At 31.9% G+C, this 21468-nt stretch overlaps 2 protein-coding genes across 3 annotated transcripts in view; one reads left to right on the top strand and one right to left on the bottom strand.

Moving 5' to 3' along the window:
- Positions 1-130: 130 nt before the first annotated feature.
- LOC137923695 (splicing factor C9orf78) lies at positions 131-2252 on the top strand. The gene is made up of 2 exons (XM_068766936.1): positions 131-849; positions 1536-2252. The coding sequence occupies exons 1-2, from the start codon at positions 426-428 to the stop codon at positions 2024-2026; spliced, it is 915 nt and encodes a 304-aa protein (XP_068623037.1). The 5' UTR covers positions 131-425; the 3' UTR covers positions 2027-2252.
- Positions 2253-7383: 5131 nt separating this feature from the next.
- The window catches only part of LOC137923739 (uncharacterized), a 60776-nt gene continuing 46691 nt past the window's right edge, over positions 7384-21468 (bottom strand). For both annotated transcript variants that reach the window (XM_068766999.1, XM_068767000.1), the window contains 4 exons: positions 11324-11488; positions 10450-10541; positions 9124-9271; positions 7384-7775 (listed from right to left, as the gene is read on the bottom strand). In XM_068766999.1, the coding sequence (XP_068623100.1) occupies positions 7504-7775; positions 9124-9271; positions 10450-10541; positions 11324-11488 (677 nt within the window). In that variant the 3' untranslated portion in view covers positions 7384-7503. The remainder of the gene's footprint in view (positions 7776-9123; positions 9272-10449; positions 10542-11323; positions 11489-21468) is intronic.

Below are 21468 nucleotides of genomic sequence, written 5' to 3'. Positions count from 1 at the left end.
TAATAAATTTTAAATAGATAACTAATTAACAATCACTAGTTTCAAATTAATTGATTGTTTATGGTTTAGGTTTTTTGTCACGTTTCATAAACCAGGTTTAAAACAGTGCATGTCCTTAATTAATAAACAGTAAAAATAATTTAAACACGTTACTTCTCCTCTTTTAACACTTATATAATTTTAAAAAAATGTATTTTATGAGCGTATTGTATTATTAAAAATAATTACGGTGATGTCTGTCCAACGTTAGTTCGGCAGTTAGCGGCAGACAGTCGGCTCTATGTCTTTTAATGTATTTGGACACGCGTTGTGTCATCTTCATCATAAACAAAACTTTATAGCAAGCATTTGACATGTAATTAAAGTTTGTTTTATTTATTAATAAGGAGCAACATTAACTTTATTTTTGGTGATATTTTCTAAACATGGAAAAACCTAACGAATCATCTGATGTAGTAGAAATAAAATTCAAACCTAAAAAAAGAAGGAACATTAGACAACGAGTTAAAGTTGAAGATGATGACTCTGAAGATGAGCTTTTAATATTAGCAAAATTGGAAGAAGCCAAAGAAGCGCAAAAACTTCGGGAACGACCGAATGGCGTGAGTATTGTTGCTTTGGCAACCGGTCAGAAAGTTACATTGGAAGAGGAAATTGTTTGTAAGGACCCATTTAAAATAAAAAGTGGCGGGATAGTTAACATGCAAGCTTTAAAAAGTGGTAAGGTGAAACAGGTGGATGATGCTTATGATACTGGTATCGGAACACAGTTTTCAGCAGAAACAAATAAGCGTGATGAAGACGAAGAAATGATGAAATATATAGAAGAACAATTAGCAAAAAGAAAAGGTTTGTTCCTATTTTAGTTTATTTTCATAATTATTATAATTTCTTGTTTCTTAAAAGCGATAATCTTTTTTTTTTAATTTAATACACCAGATTTGTTTTTGTAAAGGTAATAGATAATGCCAAGGAATAGTTTTGGATTTTGGTTTTTTATTTGGCTTCCAACAAATAGTTCTTATACATTGTAAGCACAAAATAACTTAGAATTGGATGAAAATTAATTACTTCTTACTAGTAATAACAATTCCAATTCAAAATTAACTCAAAATATCTTAAGATGGATTTTTAATACTACTTTAATTTCTTACCAAACTCCATACCAGAAATTTTTAAGGCCTTATACATTTGTTACTGTTTAAACCTTTTTTATATCCTCCATATATACAATCTAACATGCTGTTATATTGAAATGATATAATAGAATAACCTCCTTGAAGTAGTGTTGGAGTTTTGTTGTTGTATTTGAAAAACGGTTTTAGTGTGGTGTAATTTAAATATTTAGAATGAAAGTGTTAGCATATTTGAAATCAGAATGACATGTTGCATGCAGTAGCACTTTCACATGATCTATGCATTTCTTATTTTTTCTTATATTTACAATCTTGAGCAGATTAATTAAAACTTTGCCAACATTTACGTTCACAATTTTTTTAGTCTTTATATTAATATAAAAATAATTTCATTTTTAGAAGGTAAAAATGAAGACAAGAAAGAATCTGAAAACAATGATTCTTTGAAATACTTATCCCCTGAAGAAGCAGCATTATTGTCTCTTCCTGAACATCTTAGAGTGTCATCAATGCATAGATCAGAGGAGATGTTATCAAATCAAATGCTGAGTGGTATTCCAGAAGTTGATTTAGGAATAGATGCTAAAATAAAAAATATTGAGGCCACAGAGGAAGCCAAAATGAAATTATTATGGGAGAGAAATAATAAGAAAGATGGACCATCTCAATTTGTGCCAACGAACATGGCAGTCAATTTTGTTCAACATAATAGATTTACTATGGATGGTGACAATTCAAAGAAAAGGAAAGCAGAAAAACCTGTACTACCAAAGACAGAAGCAAATGCTATTGATGACAGCGTAGATAAAATTGTTAAAAAGGCAAAGGGAGAGAGAGCTACTGATGATTATCATTATGAAAGATTTAAAAAACAATTCAGAAGATATTAGAGATCTTAAATTAACAATACTTGTAATTGCATAAATGCAATGGTTGCCTTGAGTAATGCTCCGCAACCAGTGTGCCGTAGGTTGGATATAAGTGTCCCGTGGTAAAAATTAATAAATTGATATTTTACAATTTTTTCATTATACATATTTTATATTTGAGACACTGTGGCACATCATGTTCACTCATTTCTAGAATTAAGCTTTTGGTGTGCCACAAAATTCTAGGAAAGATAGAGAGAAGCACTGGTCTAGAGGAATGGTATTGTAGCTTAAAATTGTAGGTTACAGTTTTGTTTCAGTAGAGGGACACTGAATTACATAACAAGCACTGCCCATGAATGTTATAAGAAGACGTTATGAGAAAACTATCACTAATCTTATGATCTAAAATTGTGAAGAAAAATTTGCACTGGACCTGTGATCTTGTCTAGTATAAAATTCCCAATCTATTACTGGACTATTGTCCGGTTTACAAAGTAGTTAATTCTAGCAATGTCTGTTCATCAGCTAGGCACCATTTTTGTTCACAAATATACAGTATAACTGGAAATAGTTGTAGAAGCTTTTAAATGTTGAGTGTACTCATTTGTGGTCAATTAATGTATGTAAATACAAAAATCAATGATTTTAGAAATCTATACAAATTAATATTGGAATGTCTGTTTGTAATATTAATTACCGCTAATTATTACATGCATAAGAATATACACATGTAATACCAAAAACACATTTTAAAAATTTTGGTCTGCCTGTCTGTTTCAGCTAATCTCTGAAATTTGGACTGATTTTAACAGGACAAATACTAGCAGGTAGCTGATGTAATAAGAGTAACTTAGGCCACTCATGTTTTAGAAAAATTATTAAAACATGAATTATAGTAATGTTGTAATATCTAAGGACTGTCCAGTACCGCGCGCAGCCCATGCGCGTGTCACCACTACGCTGTCAACCACCCGCGAGGGGGCTATTGGTGACGGGTGTTACTTAATTTTCAGTGGTTATATTATATTTTTATAATACGATACGTACGAAGTCGTGGTCATAGCTAGTAATAAATATGATAATACAGGTAGAAAAAGTTTTTTAAAAATTCTTATTACTACACAATAATTGTTTTTTATCCCTGCAGATTTTGTTCTGCAAGAAGTAATTGGCTTGACACATTAAAATAGACTTTAAGAGTTCTAAACATTCACTCATTTAAAACTTTTATCACTTATTTCCAGTCATCTTATAGAGAGACAGACATACATAATATCATTTTTATTTGAACCCACTACTGCCATGGAAAATTTCATTGCTACTAATGTGTAGTACTACCTCAATGAGACCCTAGGGCCAATTTTGTTGTTGTTATTAAGATTAAGTAAATAATGAAAACAAACATAGCCAGTTGCCTTATTGAAACTGTTTATTTGGTGTGTGAATGTATTTATTATATGCCAGGGGTGGCCAAACTGTGGCTCTGAATGATTATTTTTGGATGCAGTTTTTTGTTGATTTATTTAAATATTTAAATTTATATAGCCTGTATATAATTATTGGTGTGAATCACAATTATTATTATTGCACTTTAAATTTATCGAAATTTAAATACCGGTCATAATTAATTAACCGGCGTCATCTTAAGTATTATTAGGGCTGCTGTCATATACGTGTGCCATTATATCTAACTTCAATACACATATTTTGTACTTATATGTAAATAATTTCAATAAACATGATTTTTGTAAAATAACATTTTTTTTTCGTGTTTTAAATATTCAATTACGGCTTACCAAAATTTTCAAATTCCGAAAAATGGCTCGCACTATCAAAGAGCTTGGCCACCTCTGTTATATGCGCTTCTGGGATATGATGATAGTATATTTTATACATTATCACTTTTGTACGTGTAATGAGCTTATTAAATATAATTTAAATAAACATCGACTTTCATTTTTAGATGGTAATTAAATATTTTTTTCTTAATTTAATCTTGCACGAAAAAGTTAAGGGTATCTTATAAAAGCGTACCTTTTGGAAATCAACATGAAGAAGTTAAAGACAAAATGTAATGAACATTGAAGAATACCTTAAATATGGTGATTGAATTTAACATTTTTACAGCTGATTATTACATAAAAAATCATTCTTGTTTTTTATTTATTGACTATACATACAATTATCAAAAAAATATCTTCATCTATTACATGTGCTTCATCTATAAAGTAAAGGATGTGGGAGGTTTAAATTACATATTGTCTTGTATAATGCAAGGTGTCCTATAAATTAATGTAAATATCGAGGCTACGGGACAGGCACTGGCTAACCACATGTAATTAATTAAACAATCAATAAGTGAATAAAAGTTGCTCGTGTGTAATAATAATTAAGCCAAATTTAAGCTAATTAAGAATTAATTTTTGATCGTTGTTTCGCCGTGGTAGCGGTCTGCATCTAGCGCCTTCTGACATCATTAACAAGGTAGTCTGTCCATATTGTGGATGTATTTTTATGCTGTGCTTGCCATTCCGTGGTATCTACTCCAGAAGCCCTAGGCTCCAACAGTCATCGGTTCTACACAATTACAAACCCCATTGAGTTTCTTGTTAGTTCTTAGTAGAAGGCGCGTAACGAACTAAAGTAAAATTAATTTTTAGCTGATGATTATAATCGATTTTATTATAATCATCAGCCAAAAATTAAGTTTACTTTATATTTATGTTGATGTCATATATTAAAACTAGATTCATTTGGCAACTGCGAGCTTGCCAACAAGTCTCGAAAATCTAATCATGTTTCGAAAATCTAAGTAACAATTCTCTGGCCATAGACAATTGTCTTAAGACACTTATTGGACCAAAAGATAGTTCATAGTCTCCCAAACCCTCCCCGATCGAGAAGGAATCGACGACTCTTCAATTATCTTTGTAGCAAATAGGAATATTAAAACACAAATTTCAGCAAAATCTAACTTTAATTGTCAATAAAACAAACATAAGAATAAACTAAAAATTGGACGGAAACAATGTATGGTACATAAAGATGTAATTTATACTATGACTTTGAGTTCATGAAAATATTAAATATATTGCAAAATAAAGAACTTGGTCCCTATATAAATAATAATAATATGACATCTAAAAATTATAAGTCAAGTAAATAATGGAATGTCGAAACATTTTTAAGTAATCTCAAAATCATAGTTATATATTTTTAATAAATTTAACACAAGTTCAACATAATGTTGCTTGGCAATACAGGTAAGTCATAACGACATAACATAACAACAATAAACGATCTGTTTAAATTGTAAAATCCTATGTGAATTGTTAATTGCAAAGGAAAGTCGGGGGCGAACATAGCTCGCAACTTTTATGTTATTATGGTGCAATTGTTTTTAATATCTTGTTTATAGACTATGTTATATACATTACAGTACTAGGAATCCCCCTAATCAGTGTTATGGAAAAACACACCACAAATTTATTCTTATATATGTTTATATAACCCCTTATGATGAATTATGTACAAACTATGCCAGAAAGAAATTTTGTTATATGACATATAATGTGGGATATCACATGTAATGTTATTGAAATATTTATTATAAGGACCACGAATTATCATTATAAGAGTACCGCGTTATAAGGGGTATATACTGTTAAGTTTAAAATCATGTATTTTTATATATGGAGCAACATATATATAAGTTTAGATAATTTTAATTACAAAAACACTTTGTATTTCAATGCAGTTGCAAGCTGAATTATCTTATAGTTTAAGAGACCAGATTCTTGGACGGGAATAAAAATTAACCTAGAAAATTAAAGATAAAAAGTTATATTTACCTAAATAATGAGAAAGGCGAAGGTTAAGGCACATTTTATGTATAGAGGCAAAGGCACAAATTTTTGCTTTATGTTAGAAAGAAAGATATCTACTAACTAACGTAACACGTGATGCAGTATGAAAAGCAACTGGTGGGTTCCACTTACGATAATAAATATTTACAATAACTTATAACATAGTTATACTATTCTCTATATTGCAGCTACATTTAAATAGAATTATTGTATATAAATTGAGAAAATTATGAGAAAAAATATTGAATTTATTATAAAAATATGTCAAACACTTTGTGCCGAATATATACAAACAATATAAGAACTTTGTTCAATCAAAATATACATAAAATAATTGTGATAAATTGCACTTACATGTAAAATGTACAAATATTCGAACAGACAAGCATATAGTATAATTGTGAATTTGTATCTTAACAAATAAAACATTTTACATTGGTCGTAAATAAATTGTAAGTCTATGAGACCAGTATAATATATTAACATCAATGATTTTTGATAGTGTAAACATTTAAAACGTTTGAGGGATTTTTTGTAAATTTCATTACATTTTTTTATTTGGTAACAAATTATAAAAGAGTAAGAAGTCTATATAAAATCAACCATGTTAAAAAATCCCGATCCATAATATTTTTATATGAGGGTAAATAAAAACTATTTAAAAAAATAATTGTGATTAATTCTTTAAACATGCCACACATATTATTTCCATTGCTATATTATTACTTGTCAATAAGTGATTGTTGGACTTCAAAACTAACGACACCTTTGAACAACCTTAGTAATCTTATATCACTAATTAAAAATCAATATTTCCAATAACTTTTCAATCTATATCATAATTTATTCATAGTTATGCCAGCAATAGACAAACTATTATTTTGTGAAAATATTAATACTTGTAATAGAAAATACAATAAAGCAGAAATGGTGTACATATTAAAATAAAGAGTTGGATATTCAAATGAATATTTACATAAAGTGTTGACTTGTAAGTAAAAAATCCTAGGATAATGGCTATACATATATGTAGGTGAGACGAGTAGATATACCTGTTTGTGTGAATGAGACAGATAACTATATCTGGTGTGTGTGAGAGATAACTGTACCGGTTTGTGTGAGTGAGACAGACAACTACCTATACTTTCATCTGTGAGTGAGACACTGAACTACAGTTGCTTGTGCCCATGAAGACCCTACAGAAATAGTTATTATTGTTCATTTACCTATTAGTAACTTATTGAGCCACCTTTAAATCTTCTTAAGTAATAATTACTTTAGGTAAATACACATCTGAATATCCATTCCCTAATGATAATGCATTTTTTTAAAATGACTGAATTGAAAATTCAGGTACATAAGTACATGTTTAAGTATATGGTCAGCTCTGACATTAATTATCTCTAATGATTTCTCAATGACTTTTTTATATCTATTATAAATTATTTTTCATGTTTTTTTATTGAGAATATGCCAATTTTAAGTGATTATATGAGTTGTGTAAAACATTAATTGCTTTTTATACAATAATAGTAGTAATTTGATCAAACTGAACAAAATATATGTTGCAAACTATGTGTTTTATTTTGTGATACAAATATTTGCAAAATAACAATTTAATATATCTAATCACACTTCAGTACTATGTGTTTGTATGCGAACTTTTTTCTGACTTCCGTTCCTGTTAAGTGGCGGTGAATGGTCCGGGAAGCCTGGGTTCTGTATGCCAAGACCTTGATCACGTGGTCTGGGCTTCTTTAACGAGGACCTGAGTGGTGATCTGGTGATGGTGCTGGCATCCGAGAGTCCTGTCAGCGTTGTTGCTGTGGTATTCATTGAAGCCACACTCCCATGACCATTTGTGCTATATGGTTTACCTGAAGCATCTGTCATTGATATACCTAGAAAATAGATTTTAAATTTTAAGAATTTTATCAACTTTTACCAATGACTTAATAAATTTGTACTATTGATTATAATTTAATTTATAGATTATAATAATGTATTATAATAACAAGTGATTTCGTAAACATTATGTTTCCTAATTTTATTTTTGTACTTCTATGCATAAAACCATAACATAAAGTACAGCATTTTGAGATCAATACCTACCTAAAATTACATGATTACTGGCTGTCGTAAAAGGCTGTACTAGCTAAAGTTATTGGTCCTCTGAAGGCCAAAACAATCACCACTTCATCTATTGATTTGATGTTTATTTTTTATTTTGTCCATTGCATGATAGGTTTTGGAATGGCGAAGACGAGCTAGAGATACACCGTGGGTATGTCCCCCACTAGGTAGACAGACGACATAGTCAAGGTCGCGGGAAGTAGCTTGATGCGGTCAGCACAACACCGGTCATCTTGGCAATCTTTGGGAGAGGCCTTGCAGTGAGAATCTATCGGCTGGTAATGGTGATAATCTTAGACTGCAAAACCAGTCACCGTGGCGATCTTTGGAGGAAGATTATGCATTGGAGTGAACGTATATTGGCTGATATGTTGGTGATGATGGTTTCTGATTGCAAGACCTATCATCGTGGCGATCTTTGGAGGAAGATTATGCATTAGAGTGAACGTATATTGGCTGATATCTTTGTAATGATGATTTCTGATTGCGAGACCTATCATCGTGGCGATCTTTGGAGGAAAGTTATGCATTGGAGTGAACGTATATTGGCTGATATGTTGGTGATGATGTATTCTGATTGCGAGACCTATCACCGTGGCGATCTTTGGAGGAAGTTATGTATAGAAGTGAACGTATATTGGCTGATATGTTGGTGATGATGTATTCTGATTGCGAGACCTATCACCGTGGCGCACTTTGGAGGAAGGTTATGTATTGGAGTGAACGTATATTGGCTGATATGTTGGTGATGATGATTTCGGATTGCGAGACCTATCATTGTGGCGATCTTTGGAGGACTAAGTCTATGTTTTGGGAGTCTATCGGCTGATATGATGGTGATGATTTTAGTAATAACTTGAACTGAATTTTCTTTGTAATGCTTTTTGATGTTCAATAATTTTTGTTTGTTTAAATTTTAATACGTATGTCAAAGGGTCCAACGGCGAGTATATATTTGATAAGGTTATCAAGAAAACTGTCTACTAATATATTACTCCATCCTATCGAAATAGTTATATGTTTTCTTTGTGAAAACCTACATGTAATTTAGACCTAAAATGAGGAATAAATTTAGATTTTTTATAGTAAATGGTTTTAAGGATTTTCAAGCTTTACCTCTGCCTTCTTTAAAGCCTTGGTTGCAAATTGTTGTTCCTTCAGGTTCGCCGCTTAGATTGGTCGGATCGCCGCCAACCCGTCGAGAGAATAATGTATCGTACAGTGACATTATAAACAGCACTGAGTTTATTACTATTGAAACGATCTGAAAAGACAGAGCAATAATATAGATTATTAAAAAAGTGATAAAGTAAAAATTGAGTTAAGTTATTGATTTTCTGACATCCTTCACTGTATGATTTTTCAAAATGCTTCACTGTGTTGTATATTATTAAATATATTAAGGAGTGAACTAGACAGAAAAGCGACCTTTTATAATAGTTAATAGAATACTAGAATGTATACATGCGATACACATCAATTATACCTGTATACATATTTTACTTAATTACTTATATTTATATCCTGATTTAGTGTAGCCATTTTTTCTTTAGTTTTTATCTTTTCTTATAGTTTTGCATATGTAATTGTGTGTTTTATTGTAGTATGAAATAAAATAACATAAAATAATATAAGTTCTCAAAAATCTCGTAACTTGAAAGAATAGGCGAATCTAATAGAAAACTACATTTTCTTGTGCGCAGCTTTATTCATAATTTCATGGTTTAAAATATTTTAGGTATACTCTAATACAAATTCTGTTACATATATATGTTATATTTTTAATTAAATAATATTAAATATATTATAGACAATACTTTGTACTATATTTTACTTATAAATAACCATATATCGCATTTATTTTAAATATTACTATAATTTTTTTTAAAATAGTCAATTTTACTTTTTTGATAGCAGGTCGTTTACCATCGATCCCGTTGGAAATCTATGGTGGATACCCACGTCCAGCAGTGGATGTTTTTCTAGTATGTATCTAATGTGTAATATAATTATGATTATAATGTATAATGACACATGATCAAAGTTTATTGAAAGTGATCAATATACGTATTTACTACTATAAAAAAATCACATGAGAGCTAAGAAAATAAACTACAGAGAGCGGTCTTATCTCAAAACGCGATTTATTCCAGACAACCATTGTCAAGAATTTTAAATACAAGGTGATTCGTTATAGCTATAAAAGCTTTTAAAATGTGTGTACAGCTTATTTGTCAGCAAAAACCTGGTATGAGTTAACAAATTTTTGAAACTGTTTTTAAACTCTACTTCATTTTTATCTTTTTAAACCATTGATTTTTGGATAGGATATAACCATACATAAAGAATGTATGGTAACAACAAGGGTAACTTATACATTCACAACTTTAAATTTATTAAACCTACAACTAATCAACCTGTGTATATAGAATAAGAAATTACCTGCACATAAAATGCCTCCCCTCTCGTTTGATAGAAGCCCCTGTCATCGACCTGTACTGCGAAGAGACCGGCCGCTGCGATAGACAGTAGCGCTGAAAAATGTAAAAAAGAAAAACTTTTTTCTTGTTCGTAGCGTGTTGTTGTTTTTATTCATAAAAGTTTTTAAGATCATTTCTCTACTTCCGTTGTTTTACATTTATTTTATACCAAAATCTATGTTGTGATGATTGTTGATGGTATTATGATCCAACTAGGTTTTAGATAAAATGATAGCCTAGTCAGATAACATTTGCGAAAGGATAACGCTGACCGTTGTGACTGGCAGTCAAAGGATGACATTCAAATTAAACCGCTACAGTCCAACTGGTATACTGCACGTTAGGTACTGCTGATAACACAACGCGCGGTATAGCGGTTCCGGTCAGACTTATAGTCAATACGTGTAGCCACTGCTCATAAATATCTTGAATTTATGCTAATGTTGCTACCTTCTTCAGATTTGCTTTGGTTTAATGTATCGCATTCATTACTTTTCTCATTATCATTTAAACCATAAGACTTTCCGTGTTGAACATTGACCTAGCCCGAGATTTCCAATAACACTGGTTCAAAGAGACGCAGGCCGTGAAAAGTGTAAGTGTCAAAGAATTCATCATTAACATCATTTCAGTTGAAGAACATCCACGGCAGGATATAAGCTTCCTAAAAAAATATAATTAGGCGGATTGGTAGCGGTCTGTATACAGTGTTTCCCGTCGACCATTACAAAGTTTGATAGACGTACTATGCTGCGCTTGTAAGTTCGTGGTTTCCACTCTAGGACCTTATTCTTGTCTAAAGTTAAACAAATAACTCTAAGATTTCTTAAACTTACTTGCCAAAAGCGCCAGCGCCAACTTCACCATAACAAGGTGAGTGTACTTCAAAGCCACTTTTTCTTTTGAAGATATCATCGCAAGCTGTAGTACGGACAGTATGCAGAAGACTCCAAGTACCACAACGCCGATCACCGCCACCACACCGGCAATGTAAACGGCGACTGCAAAGCAGGAAACAAATTTTTCAACTAACTTGATACAACTAAAAGTTGAACGAACTGAATTTAAACTTTTTGTAAATAAGTCTATGTAAATTCTATAATAGTTACTGGCAGTAAATTCGACTTCAGGCCTTAAGTTTCAAATGGAAAGTGCAACAAATTTTGTAGTAATCACAATGTTTGAACGTGAAACGATTGCTATTCAAATCAGGTGCATAAAGGCGGATTTGCTAATACAGTTTCTCAACGTCAACGTCGAAAAGAGTAGACAGTTTGGCGCGTTAAAATTTAACATATTTTCTGTGTTGTTTGAACAAACTTCATAGTCTTAAAAATTTTTGTTTGACTTTGAATTATTTTATATTTCTAAACAGGATTTAATTTTATTACAGTTGAATGTAATTTCAATGTAATTTATTTAACAATTTACGTATTCAAATTATGTAATAAACTACTATTTATGATATCCGTGTATAAAATTTTGACCAAGAACAAAACTTTCAAAGACTTTCGAAAAAAAAAACTTTAAATTATAACTGTATTTTACCCACGGGATAAACTAAAAATTATTATGAAGTAAAAAAAATTCATAAAATTTTATACACATTCGTAGGTATTGAAAAATGCCTTTTTAATACATCTAATATGGAATCAAAGGCTATATTTTTAGCGTCTTTTGATAATTCTGAGATAAGCCATAAAAGCCAGTTTTCTCAGATTTTTCACTTACACGGTCGTCATCTCAGCCCGTAAGAGCCTTTTGCAAATCATAGACCTCTCCTAAAGATATCTCTGGGGGATATAGCATAATCGCCACGTTTGGCAGGTGGGTTGGCGATCGCAGTGTGGTGTTATGGTACGAAGAGAAGGGACGCTCCTGCACATACGCTGAAAACTTTTGGATTGTGGCAATCATATATAAGTAATCCACCAAGTGTGAAATATGTATCCCGAGAATTGATCCCGCGACCGACCATTACAAGTCTCAGTCCTCTACCGTTGGTCTACCCCTGCCCGACCTTTACACGATAGCATACTGCAATGGTATAATTGTGACATTTGATCATTGCATTACAAGAACCATTAGAATATTCTATTTATTTCAACTAGTTACCTGTTTATTATATTATTAATTTTAATTTGTATCGGCAGTGTTTTTTATAATATTTTTTTTCGCTTTTACTAATCGCAGACAGTCGGGAGAGGGTTGCCGCTATTTGATACGAATCTTTCTTCTCCTAGCTGCGAGGTACGACAGCGTTTTATAATTATTTACAATTTTTCTTACACAATTTTCTATTAACATCTCGCACATCTATAGGTAAGCGTTGCTTACTGCGACTGTTATTTTTAACTGCTGCGATTAACAAAACAGTTATACTCTACATATATTACTGTAAAGGTTTTGATTCAAATAAATAAATAAATTATTATTGTTATTATAAATACGAATATGAAAGAGCATTATTAAAAGTTTTGTACAGGCACAAAAAGAGGTTTACATAACGATTTCTTTCGAACAGGCTTATGCGTCTAATGTTAACTTTTTGATCCATATTTACACACCATCTTGTCAAATTATAGAAAATATACGACATATACACAAGTCTCCGTAACATTCTGCATGTTATAAAACATTTTATACACACACACACACACAATTGCAATAATAATATATTTAAATAATAATAAGTTATATACGCAGAAAAATAACCAGGTCAACTTACGACTTTTTAAACTTGTTTCAACAACGAATCACATACAATGAGTCCAAATGATACTATTTACAAAGGCCATATAAAGATATTGAAAATAAGAGCTATCAGGATCTGTCTCCACCCAGACTTGTCAAGTGACTGAATTGTGACCTATCCAACTTGACACATACCTACCTACTATTCATGCCACTTACGAATTCTATCCGTCGATTAAACAGAGTAACTTTTACTATTGGTACCTGACTACGTAAGGAAATTAAACATTGAAATTGATATACTTTGATCGGATATGTTTTTAGGAGTCATTTCGATACTTAAATATATAATATGCGAAGTCTACATCCCCAGATCTGAATTTAGGCTGTTAAAGACAGCGACATTACGTATGTTATTTTAATATTTTTTACAAACATTTTAAGTAGCCAATGTTTTTTTTTTTATTTGTCGTCAGAGTACGTCATGCTAATTTGTATATTTTTAATAACAACTTATTTTCCTATTTAAAGGCTAGCACTTGACTGCGATCTTCCGTGATACAAAGCAGTGATGCAGTCACTTGTAAAAATCAGTATTTTGTACGAAACAACATTGGTGTTTAATTACTTCATCGTTTTAACCCATAGGGCGTTTATTGCAATGCATAGGTCGCCTCCAAAGTTATATATGGGGATATATCTCTACTACTCCACGCTTGACAGGCGGGTTGAAGATCTTATTGCGGTATTATGGCACGCAGAGGACGCTGCTGCCCATCATTTGGAAACTTATTTGTGAGCAATGGCAATTCTATTTAATTAACGCACAAAGTAGGTATTGTATAAGATTGTATGCCAGGAATCGAACCCGTGACTTACGATCGTCCAAGCCAAATCTAAGCCCTCTATTGCTGAGCTACCACTGTTCACAGTCCATATCTAAATGTTTGATAAGATCGCCTGGTAGGAACAGCGGTAATCTTCATCAATATTTCAGTCGCAAGACGTTTACAGCAAACATAGAAATTATAACTGGACATAATATTAAATCTAGAGAAATTCTTGCCCAACTACAATTATTGTCTTGTAACATAGTTAAACCTATAGATTATTTTTTGACTTATCTTCACATTGATCTTCCTACAGTTTAAGTTATTTTTCTTATCAGAGATAACACCAAGGTCAAGGAGATACGGAAACTAATTGATGGCAAATATTCGAATATACAAGGCCTTTGATCTAGAATGTTCAATACCTTAGTTATTTGAAGTTTCTGTATTTGATAACAGCCTTCGCTAGAATAGTTTTTAATTCTTTGAGAACAGTTGTGGACGTTCCCATACTGTCAATTGTAGTCTTAAACGTCTACGTAAAGTTAAAACATAGTTTCTCTGCATTGTTTTTATGGTAATCGTCTAATGATTAATCCAGTCTACAAATATCAACGTCGTAGTAAACAATGCAATAAACATCATCAAACAGCGCATTGTAACAATGGCGCCTTTGTGAGCCTGCATCCACTTAACTGTGATTTTCATTTAATTTCTTAGCAAAAATTGTATGCTGTTTCTACTTTGTTATTAAGCGTTTTTCATGTTTTCACGGAAATGAATTGTTATTTGAAGCACTGTATAGAATACTTAAATGTATTTATATGCATAATAAATACGCATCCGGTTTGGTAGAGACGAAGATATAAATTGTTTTTAATAATAATAATAAGTAATTTACTACCGACAACAGGTATCCGCTGAGGATTAATAATAACGCCTAATAATATTAGTATATAGTATTAGTGTCTATTCAAATATTTCAGTTTAATACTAATATTCATTTTTAATTCAGACTAATATTTATGTATTTAACTGGTAACACTGCTATGTTTTCATAACGCGAATGTGCATGAAAGCTGTTAAATTAAATAAAATAAGCATATGGTTGTCTACATAATTGTTTCTAAGCTTTTAGAAAGTATTAAATGGAGATAGTGTGAATAAAAACATGTCATTTTTTAAACAATTACTACATTAACCGGTTGAGTCCCAAACGGTATTGAAAAAACACTGTTGAAGTATCCCAGGCAGCGCGATCGCGCTTGCCTCGTATAAATACGGAAACACTCTAGAAGCGCGACAGCGCTTGTTGTATGTGTATCACGCTTAATTTGCGCGCGATGTAGAAAAAGAATTCATACATTATGTTTTGATAAACACAGATGCCACAAATTATAATTGTTACACTCTATTTAAATTCTTTATTAATAAATATTTCAAGTTTGTACGATAAAAAGTTTTTGAAAGATAAAAACATAAATAAAACATTTTATTTTGTATTTTATTATTATATTTTATAGTACGATTCTACTTGTTGTAAAACATACTATTTACTCCAAAAGGAGCTCTGTGATGTACTTGCGTAAACCTGAGCGCTCCAAAACGGCAAACTGTAACGCACTATCAGTTGTCCGCAGTACTCGAAATGTACTGAGTTTTCTCGACATAAAATCTGAACAGCGCGATCGCGCTGCTTGGAATTCAAAAGGTTAAACTATTGTCTAATTTATGTTAATTATGTTTTCATTGGACTCGAATATTAAAATTATATGATCGATTACGAAACGGTTTTCAATTTTCTATTATTAATTTAATATTACGCTGTCAAATCAATATTAACCGTTTACGATTAACAATATTATAATGTCACGTACATCGTTCGAACCCGCGATTTGTCACACGTTGTAAATTGCTCTCCTTTAAAAATATTAAACAGGGTGTAAATTTAATATCCCACACACCTGTTAATTATTTATTATGCTAGCTATAGCGGGCAGCGCTATTACTGCCCCGTGTAAAGGATACGATTTCAACTACCGTGTGATCTCGACCAGAAACTAAAGATTGAACAACTTCTACGCAGTTTCATGACGTACATTCAAAGTGTAATTTAATATTATGTAACTAATGTTTAATACACAAAGCAAACATTATCTTCATTATTTCAGCCGCATGAAGTCCACTACTGAACTTAAGACTCTCTCATAGATTTCCAATCGGATCGTTTGTCTTCCGACAAAAATAGTATAGTATAATACAATGGGAGCCGTGGTAGTCCAGTGATAGAGAACTGAGACTTACGATCGTGCGTCGCGGATTCGATTCTCAGGATAATATTTTAAATAATTCACACTTTGTGCATTAATTGTATAGAGTTGCCACTGATCACAAACAAGATTCCAGAGGATAGGCAGCACAGCATCGTGACGATTATGGTTTATCCCCCCATAGATATCAATAGGGGAGGCATAAGGCACATAAAGATGAGATAAATCGCTGTTAACATTTAAAAAAATGGTAAAAGAGCACATCTGTGGTCTCGTAAATAGGATATTGTATACAATTTGTTATTTATTCGTATTCATGTAAAACCTTTTTCCACGTAAATATATAATTGTACGTTTTTATAAGTATTTTTATATATGTATGTTTGTATATTGATTATAAAGGATTGCTACGGTTTAGAAGTAAGTTTCCAGAGGATGCCATAGATCGCCAACTCGCCTGCCAAGCGTGGGGATTATGGTATTTTTTACTATAGATATCTCTGAAGAAGGACTATGCTTTAAAGTGGACGTCTATGACCTGATGACAATACTGTAGACAAAATAAATATACCCTTAATAATCTAACTAGAAATATATTTAGATAGGTTAAGAAACAAAAATTTAACGGAATATATCACAGCTTATATTATTTTTTAATCGTACAGTTATTGACATCCACTATAATCAAGTCTCCCTTATTAAATTTGCAGTTAAAATAAAGCTATGTTAACTGTGATTTGGAACATATCTTCAGATCGTGTGCGCATGTGGTGATAAAGTGCTAATCTAAATTATCTCTTGTAGTACAAAGCCGGCAGATATGCAGAGGAAGTTTATATGCAAATACTTCGCAACAGATTCGCCGCTTGCAACCGTTTATGCCAGCGACGTTCGATTGTTATCATTAGTACAGTGACTTGCAAAGTTGATCTCCGCTAAATAAGTGGACACTGCAATTTTCTTATATTACACGGTTAAAATTATGCAATTTAGCGGTAAACAGAAAAAGACTCCTTAATTTATTAACAACACACTTTTTTAATAATAATTTCCGTCTTCCGTAAAGTACTAATAATTTTTAAGAATGTGATTACAAAAAAGTGGACACATCTTAATTGAAAATCGTCTTCTCAGCCTACACGCTCGCTGCAAGGCATAGGCTTTTCTGAAAGATATCTATGGAGGATATACCATAATCGCCACACTTGGTAGACGTGTTGACAATCGTAGTGTGGTATTATGGTATGCAGATTACGTTGCTGCCCATCTTCTTTAAACTTGTTAGTGACCAGTGGCAATCCCATGTAAATAATGAACAAAGTGTGAATTATATATTATAACTTATTCCGGAAATCGAATCCGCGACCTACTATCTATCTCTACTAGCTCCCATTGTATTATAGAAAATAATAAAAGGACATATTAATATACTTAAAATAATAGATGCACTGTTACATTTCTATATGTACTAAAAATATATTCAAGTGTAGTATAATGTGTGTAGTAACCTATGTTATAAAGAAACCGTACGTAGAGTTTCACAAAGTTTAATAATTTGTAAATAATTTTATAACTATATTGTGCGTGACTGTACATGTACATCGCATAGGACAAACAAACCGGTCCAGGCCAGGAAACATGATGAGTCAGATAATAATGCCTAGACATCAATATCCAGGTAAAACAATTGAACTGAATGATGTCATACCAACAATATCATAAACAGTTTACATTACAGTTATCCGCTGGAAACTATATAAAGGTCGAATTCATTCAGCGTGGAAACACCTATGAAATCATGAAGCATGTGAAATATTTACATCACAATCAGGATGATAAAGACAATATATTAGGGGGACAGGAAAGTAATGTTGTTTCTGTCGACATATTTTAAAGAAAAACGTATCGATTTTTACCGCTCCGGCTTTGAAAATTTTTATACCAGGTTCAGGGTAAGGTTGTTGATAACGGAGGTGAACCTGAATTTAACTTAAGAAAGCGACATTAGTTTCCGGTCCCCCTAATACATAGAAACATTTTATATATGTAAAGTTTGGTATTCGAACTGTTATACAGTGGTTAAAATGTTTCTTTATATATACTTAGTGTTTGTATATTATTTTATATTTTCAACATCATCATCACCAAAGATGGCCACGAAAACCGGTCTTACGCCTGCATCCAGTGACTTCTTAAGACCTAAGTCAGCGGTCCACCTAATGGTGGGACTAACCACGCTGCCTCAACCAGCTCCTAGTCACATATTATATATTTATTGCGTATTTTATATTTTTATATTAGTAACTACTTCTTTATTCTTTATATATTATATTATTCCTCCTATTTTATTACAGTCAGCCACACCTCTATTAAAATACAAATCTGTTTCAATTCAATTGTATTTTTGCAATATAATTGTATATAAATATAATAATATAAATGTCTGAAATGCCGAAGCTGTATTAAATAGTGTACGCGATTTGATTCTTCTTACAATGTTCTTGACATATAGTGCGCCATGAACTTGTTTTTGATTGCCAATGGCGATCCATACGACAATAACAAAATGATTAAAAGAAACACACTCTGCTTCGATTTAACAGACTCTTTGTATACTAAGCCGAAAATATAAATCTATTATTATTTTTATCATTGTGGTGTGTAAATGATATATTTATTAAATATAAAATAAGATTTAAACATAAAATAACTTTTGCTTTTGTTGTTTTTATTAAAGTTTTATCTTTATGCTCAAATATAACACAATCTTCTGTTGAAAAGTGTGCATGATTTATAGCCATACCTTTGACAATAGATAATTTTAGATTATAATTACATATCTACCAGCTGATGCGTGCAAGAAATAAAGATCTAAAAATCGATAAAATACTGTAAATATTCATGATAAGAAATATTTTGATTATTAAGTATAAATAACTTTTATAATATTTTTATTAGTATCGAATAACGTTAAAATGTTTATGTACATGAATGTTACAAAGAAATTTCTTATACAATTACATACAATTTGTTAGTAACACCTTCTTAATTTAGTTTTGTTTAATGTCTTACAGTACGAACGTAAATACTGATCAGTGGCTATATATTGATATATATGCATAAAAGGCACGCGAACCGCGATTGTAAACATTAAAACCTGTTTAAACGCGTTGCAACACAGCTCAATTTCTGTGTATACCAACAAAGAGTACAGTGAAGCCCTTCGGTACACCGTGAATTATATTCTAGAACAATAACAACTGTGTTCCCAATATGGGTAACGGTATTATTGTGAATCTCCGGCAAACGATCAGACACCTGCGACGCTATTTTAGGTCGCGTATTTAATATTCTTAGACCGTAGACTGCACTCTCAGGTATCCGATGACGCAGTGAAGGTGACGGACGTTAGATTTTATTTGATTAGCCATTTTTTTTCCTTATACCATGAAAAGCCTTTCTAAACTGTTTATTATATTGCTGCTGTAACCTCTGTACCGCGCCTTTTGAAAGCGCGAGGGAATGGGGGAGTAATGGAAGCAAGCAGTTGATACTTCTCCCGTCTCGCCGCGCGCATACCTGAGACGCGTTTTCAGATAACACTATACTTAATATTGTCACAGATGTTAGTTTTTCATCATAACGAAATGATGTTTCTTTATTGGTATTTAAAGCTTCAAGAGAGATAGCGATAAAGGTATGTTGTGTATGTAAAGTAAAGCCTTGACATTATTACACTAACTTAACTCGAGGGTTCTTTTGGGAAAATTCGATCTAGCGGATGTGTTCCTTGTTTAGACAGTCACCGCATGAAGTGACTAAGCGGCGCAAGAAATGCAGTCCCCCCCTCCACTTTGCGATTTCAAGTCTCTTTCTCTATATATATTCAAATATGAAATAACAGTAAATTTAATTAAAACACACTAAGGATAAAACTCTGAAATAAGCAATAATAAGTATTGTTATTAAGGTAGGAATGTAAAGCAGAGGTCGTTTTCCATTTTTGTGTGCAGCGAGTAATGGATGAGACCGTTACTGGTGATAAGGCATTAAATAAATTCAATGGAAATCTAACATAAGATGTTAAATTGACAATTTTATATACACTACAGACACCCCTCACGATGATATCTATGGGGGAATATACCGTAATCGCCACGGTTGTCAGGCGGGTTGGCGATAGCAGTGTCCATCCTATATATTTAATGCATGAAGTGAATCATAAGATTGTATCCCGGGAATCGAACTCGCGACTTAGGATCGCAAGTCTCGACCTCTAACTCTGGGCTGCAATAAACGTTTAGAGAATTAAATTTAGAAAGCTTTTTACCCTACAAAAATTGATCAACAAATGATGCGACGTCTTATTACTCTTTATCATCTTATTACTCTAGCAGCTTTCATCGCAGCTGGTGGTACTTTGTAATAATACAAGAATGATACTGTTAAACGCAACGTCGATAGACGCCTCAAGATAAAGTCGTCGTAAATTATTGTAAAGAAATTTAAAGTAAAAAATAAAACACAAACTTGTTGCACGTTTTATTATTTCCTACCAAGAATATATAAGAAAAAAATGTAATGGAAAACATAAATTTATTACTTCTCACTACTATGTGTTCAGTTCTCACGATTGCAACCGCGAGGAGCATTAGGGTCACGAGTTAGTCTAGAGAACAGTAACGTAATAAGAAATCTGCACAAAAGACGACTTATGTATATAATACACAGACAGCTGTACTGTGAAAAATACTGAATATTTTACTACGTTTTATTTCTCATTATCTGCTGCGACACAGACACAGTACAGTCTGTGAAAAGTTATCAAAAATTTTTATAAAATACTTTACAACAGGTTGATTTTTGACAACAAAATTCTATATGTAAGACTTTAGTTATAATATGATTTTACCGGGTTGAGAAATCGGCTCAATTTTACAAATTACAATTTTCTAAAAAGTTTACAGCAAGGTATTGCGCAGAACGCAAGGCTCCGTTTTAAAGTGTGTACAACTCGACGGAAGACAATTGAATGACATGCTCTTAAAAAACGAAATCCGTATTTCTTTTCTATTACATTTTTTTACCTTTCTACCTAATCTACTACTTTACTACTTTATATATTAACAACTTCTAACTTTCCTATTTATATTATACAAACTCAATCAGCGGCGCCTGATGGTCCGG

The sequence above is a fragment of the Battus philenor genome, unplaced genomic scaffold (assembly GCF_028537555.1).
Source record: "Battus philenor isolate CCGP_79_NKW_IND1 unplaced genomic scaffold, ilBatPhil1.0.hap1 SCAF_22, whole genome shotgun sequence".
NCBI lineage: Eukaryota > Metazoa > Arthropoda > Insecta > Lepidoptera > Papilionidae > Battus > Battus philenor.
Note: the sequence above shows the minus strand (reverse complement) of the source record. Positions and strands in the feature narration are given on the sequence as shown.